At 38.5% G+C, this 16243-nt stretch overlaps 1 protein-coding gene across 1 annotated transcript in view; it reads right to left on the reverse strand.

The window, feature by feature from the left end:
• Window positions 1–5082: 5082 nt before the first annotated feature.
• The window catches only part of AGTR1 (angiotensin II receptor type 1), a 37581-nt gene continuing 26420 nt past the window's right edge, over window positions 5083–16243 (reverse strand). The window contains exon 2 of the mRNA XM_080929301.1: window positions 5083–6568. Coding sequence (XP_080785427.1) covers window positions 5439–6518 — 1080 coding nt within the window. The 5' untranslated portion in view covers window positions 6519–6568 and the 3' untranslated portion in view covers window positions 5083–5438. The remainder of the gene's footprint in view (window positions 6569–16243) is intronic.

Genomic DNA, 16243 nt, shown 5'->3' on the forward strand with positions numbered 1-16243 from the left:
TAATACACTTAACCAAATCCCTGTTAGTACATGGAAAGACCTTGCACCATCTCCATTATATATGAAATAAACAAGAAAGCCCTAAAACAATTGATTATCCAAAGAGAAAGTGCGTTCCTATGTATCTTTGGGACTCTCCATGTTGTTTTATGCTGTTTGCTCTTCCAGAATTGTAATAGCAACATTAGTACTAGAGTTAACCTTCTTGTTTTTCTCTTTTACTGCAGATAAGTCAATTCAGCATTGGAAGTAAAACTGGCTGAAAATGGAAGCCCATTGAAGTTTGAAACATGAAATTCTGAGCCTCCATGTGATTTAAAATCTGTCCCTTCTAGATGAAATGAATTAATACGGTGAAAAAATACTTAATGCACCTATAAATAGTAATGAGACCATTTATTACATATATCCCATATACACTAAAGAAAGAATTTTTTTTTTTGTCTAACATTATGCAGTCTCACCTTTCTGTTTCACTGAAATGCCATACAGATGATGTACTGAAACACTCAGGTCTTGCCTTCCATATGCCATCATTCTTGCTCATATTCACCAGTTGCCCAGCAAACTAAAGCAGACTTTTAATGACATGTATATATAATATAGTGTTTACCATATTAAAACTCATCTTTACTTTCCTAAATATGTCTGTCAAATTGGCCCTAGTAGATACAGCTGTACCTAACAGAGCATATTAAAATTAAAATCCTCTTTAAACACAAATAGTAGCTATTAGTAAAATCTGTTAACCCCAAAACAGACTTAACATGGACATTGCCTAAATAAATATGGTGGATGGTATGGTGTTATCCTATCTAATTTCAAATAATACTACAAAGCCGTAAAAATGGAAACAGCATGCTATTGGCACAAGGAAATGTAGATCCAAATTTAACTGAGATACAACAGTTACATTTATGAGTACAGGTAAGGGCATTCTCAGTGAGACTCCAACGGTACAGCTAATGACATCAACAGCTGGCAAATGGAATCTCCTGAACCCAAAAAGCTCTGGACAAAGACAGGAAAGAGAGAAAGCAGACAGCCAACAGAACAACAGAAGATCTCTACCTAGTGTTAATCTGACTGAACATTAGTGTCTAGAAAATACACAAAATTTTTTTTTTTTTAAAGAAAAGAACCCATTTTTTTTATACAAATTCTGTTATGGAACTAAAAATTATCAAACAAAAAATGCAAATGTCTAGTTTTAAGAGCTTGACATTCTTCAGCACCATGGAAATTCAAATTAAAACCAATTTAAGGTTCCATCTCACTCAGCAAAAATAGACCTCATCAAGAATACAAAGAACAACAGATATTGGCATGGCTTTGGCGAGAACTGAACATATGGTGGCAGTTCAAACTATTGCAATGACTTGTCTTAGGTGAGAACTAAAGACTTACATACTGCTGCTGGGACTGAAAACTATTGCAATGACTTGTCTTTGGTGAGAACTGAAGTCTTACATACTGCTGCTGGGACTGCAAACTACTGCAATGACTTGTCTTTGGTGAGAACTAAAGACTTACATACTGCTGCTGGGCCCTCAAACTACTGCAATGACTTGTCTTTGGTGAGAACTGAAGTCTTACATACTGCTGCTGGGACTGAAAACTACTGCAATGACTTGTCTTTGGTGAGAACTAAAGTCTTACATACTGCTGCTGGGACCTCAAACTACTGCAATGACTTGAGAACTCAGTCTGGAGGTTTGTCAAGGGAAATGTAGAGATGGCTGTATTACTTGACAATATCACTTCTGCACACATACCCAAGGGACTTGTTTCCTGCTCTAGAAATTCTGTGCATTTGATTTTGTTCATTAGAATACTGATGAATGGTACAATGTTATAAAATGTCCTGGAGAAGCTGCCATCAGTACCGCAGGTTTCTATTTCATTTCTGGGCTTAGTGTCTTCTCTCAAGATTAGTGATCAGTGGGAACCACACATACCTTTTGTCTTTGAGGGAAGCAGGAGTTTAATAATTTATCCTGGGATCATGCTACCAGCTGTCTTTGTTTCCTGTTTTCACTAGTGACTTCACAATGTATAACCTTTTGCAGGAGCTTCATAGATTTATTAACTTAACTCAAGAAGTAATACTGTTGATGTCAAGGTGATACATTATTGGACAGTCGAGAGCGGGGCAGGGAGAAGAGTTTTGGTAAGGCAGAAGAGGAGAAGCAGGGGGATTCAAGAGGAGGCAGCAGAGGAGGATGGTTCAGATTGGCAGTGAATTTATTTTTTTGGATGTATTGTGGACTGAGAATTTAACATATAAATCTGTTTTATAAGTTACTGATTGTTGAGTCTTGTTTTTACCGGGCTGTGGAGGACAGTGTGTGAAAGCAATGGCTGAGAGGCAGCTGGAGCGTTCAGTTCCAGCTCTGTTGCCCTTGTGAGGTGAGGGTGCGCTAGGACCATGGAACGAGATGTGTGGGTACCAGGCTTGGTAACTAACTGCCCAGAGGACCAGCTGCCTGGCTCCACACTGGAGTGGCTCCCACGGAGTGAGACCATGGGACCGACAGCAAAAGATTCATATCATTATTTTTACCACAGCATAACTTTTTTAAACACAGTTCTTCCACAGAGCAGGTGATTTGGATGAGGTGTACATGCGATGTAAGTATATGGTAAGTGGGAACACTAGAAAGAGACGGAAAAGACACATTGTAGGTTATAAAAATAGACTAGTACATTATCTCCCACATGTATTTCAAGTAAGTCCCATGGCTTAGTGGCTTCCCATTTTTTTCTTCCCCAGGACTATTAATATTGGCACAACTGATATGTAAATTAGATGTTTTCCTGTTGTGAAGGATAGATCTGTGTACTGTATAGCTATCAGTATCCCTGGCTTCTAGATCCTGCATGTAACATTCACCTGCAAGCTGTCACAAACTGGCTTCTAGATTCAGCCAAATATTATCCAAGACAGTTGTTTATTGAACACCTTAGACCTACCAGCATCCCCGGATTTTCTGTCGATTGTCACTCCCTTGTGATACATTAGGGCTGCTGGCATTTATTTATGTGATGGCCATTTTCGCAGCTTAAAGGTGAATTGCTCCACTTTTGTTTCCTATACAGCTGTCTCTTCTGCTTATGTAGAAGAATAAACATAAGCAGGTGGTCCCTGTTTTATTGTATGTTCCCTCCTACATCTCAGGTTTTGAACAACATCCATTTAAAGGTGGCTCTTGATATTTGGAGTATCTCTAGGCTTTAAGCCTGATATTTGTCTCACTGTTATCTTTGGCTTGTTAGAGTTCAGTTGAAATAAACTAAGGCATTGCTTTTTACCATTCTTAGTCTAGTCTTCACTAAATCTATTGGCAAATCTGAACTGTAATATATTTTTAAAAATCTTCCTCAGAATATAATGTAGTGTCTTATAATACTTTCCCCCTGAAGAGTAGAACTTTATTAAGCTGCGTGACAGTAAAACTATCAGAAAAAATAATTTGGAAACATCTTCCCTCATCCTATTTACAAATACTATATAATTTCTTGGCTACAAAAGGCACTGTTACATTTTATTAATTACTGACAGAAGACAGTTGCAGTCTGTTTGTTTGGTAAACACTCTGTAACCTCAACCAGAATTCTTGTGCTATGCTGAAAAGTACATGAATGTTTTTTATTTTGATGAGTTCAATTATCAAGAGAGACGATCATTAAAATTCAGGACCAAGGGCTTCTTCTCCTGTTGATGCCAGACATATACTGGATCCATCCTCTGCTGGAGCCATGGGTCCCTCCATGTGCAAAAACAAAAACAAAAAGACAAACAACAAAACCCAAAAATGAACAGTGGGCCTAAGACAAATATTAAAATAAATAAATACATAAATACAAAAATAAATATATAAATAAATAAACAAAAAGGAAGAGGATCCATTTGGAGTTGAGTTTTGTATAGGGTAATAAGTATGGATTTGTTTGAATTCTTCTACATTAAATCTTTCAGTTTGACCAACACAGAATAACTTTGAAAATTGCAAAAGGATGTGATGTATTTATTCCATGTTGTTCATTAAAATGAAGTATTTTTAAAATATCTTTTTAAAAATAAGATTTAGAAATATATAGCATCCACTGAAATGGTTCAGTATAAGGTGTGTGCCCCCAAGTCTGATGGATGACTTACATTGGGTCCTGGGAGCAGAGAGAACTGACTCCCACGAGTTCTCTTCTAATATCCCCATGTATGCCATGGTGTGTTCCACCACAATACATAAATGTAATAAAAACTTGTAACTACCCATATTAAGTTGTAGTTAAACCAAGCTTAATAATATCTTCACGTGGGGCTGGAGAGAAGGCTCATTGGTTAAGGGCACTGGCTGCTCTTCCAGAGGTCCTGAGTTCAAATTCCAGCAACCACATGGTGGCTCACAATCATCTGTAATAACATCCAATGCCCTCTTACGGTGTGTCTGAAGACAGCTACAGTGAATATACATAAAATAAACAAATCTTTAAAAACATCTTTATATCCACTCATGGCTTAATTAAAAATAAATCATTATATGTTTTAAATAATGAAGATTAAATATATTATGAAAATGTTTATTTCAAGATAAATACAACTTTGCTACAAGTTTAATTAAACAACAGTTTAGAGATACAGCTATACATATATAATATATACATTTTTAGGACCATAAAACATACTCTAGGACAAATCTGCTTAACAAAGACTATACAGTTCTTAGATATGAAATAAAACTGATCCAGCTAGAAAGACACAACTACCTGGAACAGAATCACAGCTTTACAAGCAGTTTGGATTTGTGACTGCAGTAACGTATTCTACAGGGAAGATGTTCTGTGGCAACTGTTTTGGCACATTTCTTTGAATTCTTAAGACACTGGCTGAACTTCACAAAGAGTTTTGAAACTTGGTGGCTACTGCCTAGGAAATCCTAACACAAAATGTGAAGTGTCAGGGACAATGGTGTCAAAGACACTAGTAGCTAAACAGATGGGTAGCTTCCTCTTCCTTTAGAAACTCTTTATCTCCTGTCTCCTCTTTGCTTATCTACAGATTTAATACCTTGTAAATACCTTCATGTGGAAATCTAAAGTGACAGAATTGACAGGGGACTGGAGACACTACATTTTTTCCAGTACAACCTTCCCCGAACCAATCAACAATCACTCAGTTTCTGACATCGTCCTTAAAGCAGTTATTTAGTCAACAAACATGGCAAACTGTGTCTTTGCTCTGATTTGTTCTAAAGGGAGAAAAAGCTTTTGTTTAGCTCTTTAGAAAATATAGGCAGTCCACTGACTCCTTCCTCTGTTTCAACCCTGAAAGGGCTGGAAATTGAACGTTCCTTTGGCAGCGAGCGAGCTGCCTCGCCCAAATGCTGCTGTGGCGTCTGCGGTCAGTGAATCGCTTCACTGGCGGGCTTTGAACCCTCTCACTCCACTTCAAAATAAGATGCAGACCTTTTGGCAGATGAACTCATGTTATCTGAAGGGCGGTAGGAAAGAGTGCTCATTTTTGTTGACAAGCCTGCGTGCGACTTGGCCGTTGGGGGAATATACTTCAGAAGCTGGAGGAAATACTTTTTAAATTTTTTCCCCAGAAAGCCATAAAACAGAGGATTCAGGCAATTGTTAAAATAAGCTATGCAGATGGTGATGGGCATGGCAGTGTCCACGATGTCAGCGATTGCACAGTCCCGGATGACGCCGAGCTGGATGAGCACATCCAGAAAAGTGAATATTTGGTGGGGAACCCAGGAGAAGAAGAAGAAAAGCACTATCGCCATAATTATCCTAAAGATATCATCATTTCTAGGCTTGTTCTTCTGAATTTTATAAGCCTTCTTTAGGGCTTTCCAGATAAGAGTATAGCTGGTGAGGATGATAAGGAAAGGGAACACGAAGCCCAGAGTGTTCTTCGTCAGACCCAGTCCAATGGGGAGTGTTGAGTTCTGAGAGTCATAGTGAAAGGCGCAAACCGTGATATTGGTGTTCTCGATGAAGTATACATTTCGATGAATGACGGCTGGCAAACTGGCCAAGGCAGCCATCATCCAGATGATGATGCAGGTGACCTTGGCCACCAGCATCGTGCGGCGGAGGCGCGACTTCATCGGGTGGACAATGGCCAGGTAGCGATCGATGCTGAGACAGGTGAGCAGGAACACACTGGCGTAGAGGTTGAAACTGACGCTGGCCGAAGCGATCTTACAGAGGTGATTGCCGAAGGGCCACCGGTATTCCATAGCGGTGTAGACTGCCCACAGTGGCAAAGTCAACAAAAAGCATAAGTCGGCCAGGGCGAGATTCAGAAGAAAAACACTGGCCACGGTCTTTAGCTTCATGTAAAAGTAAATGACAATCACCACCAAGCTGTTTCCAAATATTCCCACCACAAAGATGATGCTGTAGAGAGTCGGGATCATGACAAAGATGTAATTGTGCCTGCCAGCCTTGGGACAGTCGTCTTGGATTCTTTTAATTCCATCTTCAGTAGAGGAGTTAAGGATCATGTCTCTTTTTCGGGGAGGTGAATTGGTCTCTGACACTATCCAAAATGCACCTGGAGCAAACAAAGATATTTTTTTTTTAGAGTGTGATTATCTGTTGCAAATAAGCAATTTTAATTATCAGCCACAACTCTACTAATTCAACTTTAGTCTTTGGGGGTGAGGAAGTAATAAATCTGTGAGAGCTGGCAAATACTAGCTTCCATGTTGGTTGATAACAACCCCACCTGTAAGTCTTGAAAAAACACTACAAAACTGAATTAGCTACCCCGAATGACCTGAGAGCGGTTCTTAGAATAAGCAGAGCTAATTAACAGATCTTTAACCTTATGCTGTATACATATCTTATTTTCAACCGGTTTATTTCACCTCCTAGTCTTTGCTTGGATATAGAGATCGTTAGAATTGTCCCTTAAGCAGTCACTGTGGGAATAGAATTAAGAGAGATAGTAAGGAGACTCAATGCTTTGGGGAATAACATTCCTTCCATGGTTTTCTGGCTGCATCAGGATGAAACTACTTATTTATTTTTAATTACCAACTCACTTCTGGACTTAATGCTGCGGTTAAATATTTAATTTGGTATTTGTGTAGGAAGTATATCAAACAAACAGGCTAGGCTATGATTATTTACAAGACCTATCTCTAATTAGGCCTGGAAAACAGGGTCAATTGTTTATGGTACGCAGATGTCCAGATGCTTGGGAAGGAGTTCCACAGGGACTTTTGTGGATATGTCTCCCACATTTCACATGATCAACATTTAAGCTGTTCAGTTATGTGATTTTGAAAATCCACAAATTCTCTATTATGGAAACCCACGAGGGTGTTCTGGGAGGGATGTGAATGAAGCTGGAGGGCTCTAAGATGAGGGGAGCCTGGCAGGCCGTGGTGTTAATTACACAGATCCTGCTGTGATGTCATAATAGGATTCCTACGAGGCTGTGCATTCCACTATGAAAACGTGCCCCGCAGAAGAAAAGGAACAGAACTATATCCTGTTGTTCTTCCTAGTATCTCTGTGTTATCTACTCTAGCTCTCAAAGTCGATTGCAGAAGACTTCAGGTGCCGCGTTGGAGGACCTGGGAAGAGAAGGGATCTCTGTACATTTTCTGACTAGTTAACAATATTATTGTTTAGTTCTAGCCTCCTTGTCTTTTCCTTCATATAGTATACAGCAATATGTATATATAACATATTTAAATTATTTATACATATTATATAATACAGGTATTAAAGCCTTTCTTCCCTTATTGATAGGGATATCACCAACTACACATAGGCATTACCTACTCCATGTATTATATTTTCTGTGAAATATTCCCAACTTTTCCAAGTAGTTTTGGAACTTTGGACATATGACTTGACACTTTAAGCATCCTGACATATTGTCCTCGCTTATCTGATGAAGGTTCTGTGACAGAGAGTAGACAGTGCCTGAGTGCCTAGCAAGTGACCTGCATATTCTGACTGTGCAATCCTGAGACTACTTCCTATGGGATTCATCAGTGCCAATTTATGTTTTTGCCTTTTTCACAGACTCTCATGGAAAATATTCAGTGTCACTTTGGCAATATTGACAAGAAAAATGAAGATAGCAGGCCAAAACCTTATAGAAATATGTGGTTTGCAAAACAGTATGCGTTCTGAGTAATTTGACAGAACCCGTGGCTTTGAGGGAGACAGGCTTAGTTCTGTTAGTCAGGACTTCCCTGAACAGGACTTCTTTTCCTGCTTTCAAGGTTAAAGAACTTATACCAATCTAACGGTTTAATTTCCTTAGATGACTGTTCTGTATATGCTGAGTTTTACACAAAGCTTTTATTGTCAGATGTCATTCATACTTTAGTACAGATTAATTTGCCCCCTTGCTGTTACTCTCATATGTAGTTAGTTGAATTTTCCTCGGGAAAATATTGGGAAATGTCAAGGTTGAAGAATGCTCAAAAAAAAAAAAAAAAAAAAAAAAAAAAATATGAAACCAGCCTAAGTTAACTCTGGATTGGGAGTAGAAATATTTGGCTTGGCTTGAGAATAAGTAGACCAAAAATAGAAAGAAATTTACTTCAAGTATGATAATCCCTAAGGAGCCCTGAATTGCTAAAGGAAGGAAGAAATTCTCCTCTCCTTTCCCTTCCCCTCCTGACATCACATTAATCAGTTGGTTGCATTACTTTTGTTTGGAGTGAGTAAATTATACTGACTAGTCTGAGACTACTAGCAGCCTAGAACAAAAAGGGAGATAATCTGCTTTTGAAAGGAAAGAGTTTTCTGCATGGATTTGAAATCCAATTTACAAACCAAGGTCTGTACTTCAATTGATTTACACTGGCTGCTGGTTAATATGTAGAAGATTATTCTGAGAAGTTAGAGGAGTCTCCTGGGCGACTTGTTGTCGTTTTTATTATTGTTCATTCTACACAAGCTAGCTTTATCTGAGAAAAATATACAACCAAGGAAATTCCTACAAGATTGGCCTGTAGGCAAACCTCTAGGGCATTTAGTTAGTGATTGATGTGGCCTTTTGTGGGTGGTACCATCCCTTGGATTGTGGCCATTGGTTCTATAAGAAAGCAGGTTGCTATGAGAGCAAGTCAGTAAGCAGCATTCCTCCAATGCCTCTACATCAGTTGGTGCCTCCAGGTTCCTGCTCTGACTTCCCTTGGTTGGTGGACTACAAGCTGTAAGATGAAAGAAACCCTTTCTTTGCCAAGTTGCTTTAGATATAATGTTTGATCTCAGCAACAGAAAACCCCAAGACAGAGCTCATACTTGGGAATTTTTAAATAAGGTCTTGATTAACTAATGAGTGTGTTACTTGAGAAACTCCTTACGCAGCACTGAAAATGCTCTCATATCCATAAACATCTGAATAAAGACCAAGATTTACCACCTAACAAGGAACATATGTCTCATACTCAAGACTCAAAACCAGGGAGGGAAGAAGAATTTTAGGGGTCAAGAACAAAGGAACATAAATATGGACAGATATATTCTTCAAACAGTTACTGATCAGTCTCCAGCACCTGCTGTGTTGCTATGTTCAATTTTCAAGTATGCAAATGAGTAAGTCAGAGCTTTCTTTCTTTACAGTTGTTCCCTTCTAAAAGGAAGACAGGAGCCTTAGAGACCCAGTTATCTCTACTAAGTTTTAGAGCCTGTGAGACGTTCTCTGTTTATAGTTGACCCAGCTTGGTGAGAAGTGTAGAACATGAAAAATCGCACAGGAACATAGGGAAAGCATTTGTATTTTGGAAGGTATGAGGGTGAAGGTAGGAGTGGAGGGGAAAGAACGGTAAGAACTTAGAGGCAGCAAGCTGGCAAGCGAAGAGATAGTAGAGACAAAGTTATAGCTCAGACTTTTCCCTCTTTAGAGATGTCTAGAGCACATTTATGGGAATTGGCTCTTATGAATTTACAGATGCTGGATAACCTCTTCAAAGTGTTAGTCCAAATGTGTACTGGGACTTTCTGCATGGGAGGGTGCCATGACGTTCTTCATTCTGCACTAACACTAGTTTGATTTTTTTTTTTCTAGAGAAACATGGACCTTAGAGAAGAATGACAGATGGGACTGTCGGCTCCAAATTTGCTATCTGTAGTACCTATTAGCATGGTCTAGTGCATGCTGGCTTCCAGGTTCTTTCATTGCCACAAGTGCCTGCTACTCATTCAAAACTCCAGGCTGGCCCTTTCCATCTCCTTCTGTACCCTAAGCTCACGGGTTTCCCTCCTCTTAGCTACTCATAACCTTTACTATCTTGCTATTTTTGATATGTTCTCTCTATCTCCCTGCTCTTCTTACTTTTTTGTCTGCCACATTTTTTTTTTTGGTTTCTTAACCTCAATCTATTGTCTCTCCTCTTCTCCCTCCCTTGTCCTCCTCTCTGAGCCTGTTTCTTTCACGGTCAGATTCTGTCTGCTGGCCGCGTTTAGTATACTTTTCATTTTTCCTTTTCTGTTCTGGACACTTTCAGATTCCCCTGGCTGTTGTTCCTCTTACATCTACAGTAAAACCTTCCCCTTAACCATGGCATAGAAAATCATGTCATTAGTTTATACAGGAACTCCTGTGATTGTCACCTGCGCATTGCAGGTGAAGGAACAATGGCATGGAACTCTTCTTTCTTTGAAGATAAAAGGATGCTGGGGAAGACATTTGATATATTAGGAAAAGAAAAAGTATAAGACACAGAAATCAGCGGCTTTTCTGTTTGTACCCAGTGAGCTGGATCCTGAACAGAAAGAATGCTGACAAATGTAAGAATCAAGTGGGTACTGAGGGACAGTCAGGTGGAGGCAGGCCCTTCTCTGCTTCTGTTACACAGTAAGCTGACCCAGATGATGACTGAGTACTGTACATCTCAAGAAGCTAAAAGAAGGGATTGTGAATGTTTTGATCAGAGAGAAAAGAGAATAATAAATACTTAAGGAGATAGATACATTTGACCCCATTTGCCATCACAAAATGAGCACACATATTAAAAAATACCATGGCAGTGTATAAATATGTATATTTTATGGATTTATGAAGCAGTCAAAAATTTCAATAAGGATTAAAGAGCCAATGGGGAAAAACTGTCTAATTTTAGGTTTTTTTTTATTGGCCTTTACCCAGGCTCCATCGTATGTAGAAATTTTATACACCATTTTCCCATAGGCTGCAAAAGAAGGATTTGGACTAGAAATACTTCTAATGGATCACCCTGTGTCATTTCCAGAACAGAGTGATTCTGGTTATGTCATACCATTTTTCTGATGTTAGCCTCAGTATTGTCATCCATAAGATGGGAATTGATTCTTTCTGAGCATAAAACATACAATGAAATCAAATTATGTGAAAGTTCTTGGCACTGATTTTAATAGTGTTCAGTAAGTTGAAACTATACTTTTATTCTTTCTTCTTTTCTTTCTTTCTTTCTTTCTTTCTTTCTTTCTTTCTTTCTTTCTTTCTTTCTTCCTTCCTTCCTTCCCTCTCTCCCTCCCTCCCTCCCTCCCTCCTTTCTTTCTTTCTTTCTTTCTTTCTTTCTTTCTTTCTTTCTTTCTTTCTTTCTTTCTTCCTTCCCTTTTTATTTTTCAGGAAAGGCAAGCATTGACTCACGACACCTATCAGCAAGGAAAACATGAGAGAATACAAACAGGTTTATCAGTGATAAATTTCTCATGCTGCCATTTAAAGGTTTAAAGCTTCAAGTTGTTTTTCAAGGAGCATGGGTAAAGAGAACCTGTAAGCAGCTGAACAAATTTACCATCATGCAGGTGGGGCCTTCTATCTGCTTACTCTTGTGGGTATTTCTTGGTTCCCTGGAGCCAGTAGCAGACCAGAGACTGTTCTTTCTTCTTTAGTATTGAAAATAAAAAGATCCCAAAGACTTCTGACTAGACTGTTAATACTTTAAGCTTTAAGGCAGTGCAAAACCTAAGTGCTGCATTATTTTTAGTGAGTTTGCAGTGTAAAGAAAAAGAAGCATACTCCTTAGTTCCCTGTGCTAATAAAGATAGCGAGACTAAGATATGGGATTAACATTTTACTTTTAGCAACATTTATATCCCAAAGTAAAAGGAATTTCTGTATTTCCTTTCACTAAGTGAGAGGCTGGGACAGTGGGCTTGGTGGGTAATGGCAGTTGGCACTAAGCCTGATGCCCACTTGAGATCACAGTTGTATTTTTCACAAGAAGTACTTTCAATCCATCTTTCATATAATCAGCTCATATATAAAAGGAATGCACTTATTGACACATTGTTTGCTTACAGTTTTGGACAACTCAATAAACCATTCTATTCAAAATATACTTTTTTTGTGTTTGTTTTAACAAATCAGAGATTAGAAAGCATTTCTTTCTTTCTTTTTTTTTAAATGTCCATCTTCCCCAGCAACATTTCTGGGAAGAACTGCCAGTAATTATGCATAAATTCATTAACTCATAGATGTTGGTACTGAAATTTTAGTCTCTACTCATTTCTCAACCAACTAACCAAGCAACCATCCATCCAAACAAACAAACAAACAACTAACCAACCAGACAAACAAACTAAAAGTACTAACCAAACCAAAAAAAAAAAAAAAAAAAAACCAAAACAACCCTATGTGTTATTTCTTGACAATTTGCATATTTTATGGCTGCTGTATGTTCCTTTATTTCCTTAAGCATTTTGATTCTCTATAAATTAAGAACTGCTATCTGTTTCATGCTGTGTGTGTGTGTGTGTGTGTGTGTGTGTGTGTGTGTGTGTCACAGAACACATGTTCAGGTCAGAGGATAACTTAAGAGATTCATTTTTTTTTTGAATTATGTGCCATGTGCCATGATGATCTAACTTGGGCATCAGTCTTTGGTGCCAACACTTTTATGAAAAGAAATGCAGAAGTTCCTTTCACCCTGGGATATAAATGTTGATAAAAGTAAAATGTCAATACCATATCTTAGTTTCTCAAACATAATTCAAGATAAATATCTCTATCTAGAAATCCATATTTACTTTGAATTAGTCAAAATAACACATGTCCAAACTATCCTAAACTTTCGGTTGTTTTTTTTTTTAAATTAAAAATGGAAAAAAAAAATGGTAGTGATAAAAAATACGTGATCAAATCTAATTATTGTGTTTAAAAAAATCTCCCCTTGACACTATGGTTTTAGCAACAGAAAATATTATTCTCATATTAAATATAAAGACTTAAATTGGGGGAGGAGGTCAAGGAGTGAGAAGAGATCAAAGTTCTGGAAGTTAGGAAAGGAAGAAAATGAAAACCAGATGCAAGCCTGTAAGTACACTGACTGATGTCTTCATGTTCAAATTCTGCAAGGTCAGGAGGTCACAGAATTTTCCACTCTACTCCCCACATCTTATTACATCAGTAGCCTGGCCATGAGACTCCAACAGATTCTAATGATGTGATCATGAAGCCTGCACGTGGCAGTCCTAGTCACTGAATAGAGAAGCAAGAACTACTGTGGGCTTCTCAGTAATATCAAGTCATTCCAAGTGTCAACCTCCTTCCCCCAGATTAAAAAGCAATTTCATTTTATTTCAACTATGTGTATATCTGTGTGTGGATATGAACATTTGAATGCAGGTATCCACGGTGTGGAGCAAAGGGATCTGATCCCCTGAAGCTAGAATTAAGGCAGTTTTGAGGTGTTTGATGTGGGTGTTGGGAATGGAACTCAGATCCTCTACAAGACTGTTTATTCTCTCCATCCACAAACATCCAGTGTGTGTGTGTGTGTGTGTGTGTGTGTGTGTGTGTGTGTATGCACGTGGATCTTGGTTCAATTGCTGAACTGTTTTATTTCACTTTAAAATGTCACTTTAAAGGGAAGACTAAGTAACTAGTCAGACAAGGGGGTGTGGATTTAGACCCTTCTGAAACTAAGATTTATATGCATCATGAGTTTTATGCTAGACATTATTATATGCATGACAATAATCTCAGTTTAAGGTTTTAGATACACCAATCACAGAGCTCTAAAACTTAAATCTAAAAGTGGAAAATACACATTATACTGCATACATTTCTACAAATCACTCTCCAAATCACCAGTCTTCCTATTACAGTAGAAATATTCTTTGAAATACAGTCTGCAAATCATCCCTGGACAAGGTGAAAATTCTGATTGTGGCTTTCCCATTTACTAGTTTTGTGAAATTGTTTGAGGCACTCGACATCTTTAGGCTTCTGCATCCTTGAAGGAGATAATATACTTAATAAAATGCCCTGAAACATCTAGATAGCATAGAATTCTTTCAAAGGGTGTGCATCTTTTGAAGATGAATGCAAGTGATTGTGGCAAGCAAAATATGTTAAGTCAGTTTTTTTATATATAAGTATATATTATGGCGTATACTAATAATCCTATATTGAATATAGCCTTTCAATTATAATATCAAAATTATTTTTAGAATAAAGATATTACACGTATAATCTCTATAGTAACAGTTTTATCCTTTCTTTATAAAGTTCACACTCAAGGAAAATGCTTTCCATGTATCCTGGTAGATCCTGCTTAGAGTAGCTTGTTTCAGTCCAATAGTCAAAAGCTGTGAGCCTTTGTAGAATTCATGCTTATTTAATATTGTTCCAAGGTGAAATGGTATGAAAGGAATAGTTTATGGTAGAAAATAAAATTAAAAGCAAGCTCTACAGTCAGAGAGGCAAGATTACAGGACCCCCAAAAGCAAGGCACAAGGTGATATTAAAATGAATCATAGGAAAATGAACACTGTCATGGATTCTTTGTGGCAAATTCATTAGCTTTACACTTGGCTAATGTGGTTCAGTACCCAGATAAAAACAGAGGCATGTGAAGAAGGAAAACCTTTACACCATCATGTAGCATCTGGATGATTCAATCAGCAGACATATTAACTGATGGTGTTCTATTTAGGTTTTGAGACCATGGACGGTCTTTTATGTGTTAAACTTTTCATAAGCTTTAAAAAGCTTTAGATTTACTTCATTTTATGAGTGTTTGCCTGCATGAATATATATGTGCATCACATGTATGCAGTGCCCTTGTAAGTCAAATGACAGTGTTGGATCCCCTGGGACTGGAGCTATAGATGCTTTCCAGTTGTCATGTGGATGCTGGGATTTGGACCAGATCTTCTATAAGAGCCCGAAGCAGTCTTATCTGTTGAGCCATTTCTAGCCCCAAATTTGCTTTTAAATGTTAAGGAATTGTGCAGAAATTACAGGATCCAAGTAAAGTTGGACCAGACTGGAGTTCCAGAAAAGAGTCTGTTCTTTTATTGGTATTAATTGATCACCTCCAACTGGTAATTCAAGCTCCTGCTTTGTCATTCCTTAAACATTACAAGGTGTTTAGCCTGGGAATGCCACCACCTGCTTTCATTTCTGTTTCCTATTTGCTACAGGCAACAAGTGAGAGGGTTGGAAGACAAACACATTGAAAACATAAACTTTTATTCAAGGACAAGTCACATCAACCGAAAAGAAGACAGTTCCAGTTTGGGAGGAGATGATGGAGAAGTACAGTGTCAGGAAATTGAACAGAGGTATGTAGCCCTGGGGGATGGGGAACTGGGGTTAGCCACCAGAAAGTCACAGATGCCAGGAAAGCAAGAGGCTTCTGGGACCCAACTGAGATGAGATTAGCTGAAATGGCTAAAAAGGGGCAGGAGAACCTGTAGAGACCATATTCAGAGGTTAGGCAAGGTCACAAACTTCTCTCCAAAATTTTAACCCCAAATTGCTCCTGTCTAAAGGAAATACGGGGACAAAATGTAGATCAGAGACTGAAGGAAAGGCCATCCAGAGACTGCCTCACCGGGGATCCATGCCATATACAGACAACAAACTTAGTCACTATTGTGGATGCCGAAAATCTGCTTACTGACAGGAGCGTGGTATAGCTGTCCCCTGAGAGGCTCTGCCAGAGCCTGACCAATATAGATGTGTAGGCTTACAATCAACCATTGGACTGAGCACTAGGACCCCAATGGAGGAGTTAGGGAAAGGACTGAAGGAGCTGAACGGGTTTGCAACCCCATAGGATGAACAACAATATGAAACAAACAGACCCCTCCCCCCAGAGCTCCTAGGAACTAAACCACCAATCAAAGAGTACACATGGGGAGGAATTCATGGCTCTAGTGGTGGATGTAGCAGAGGATGACTTTATCTGGCATCAGTGGGAGGAGAGGCCCTTGGTCTGTGAAGGCTAGATGCCCTATTATAAGGGAATTCCAGGACAGTGAG

The sequence above is a fragment of the Micromys minutus genome (assembly GCF_963924665.1).
Source record: "Micromys minutus genome assembly, chromosome: 15".
NCBI lineage: Eukaryota > Metazoa > Chordata > Mammalia > Rodentia > Muridae > Micromys > Micromys minutus.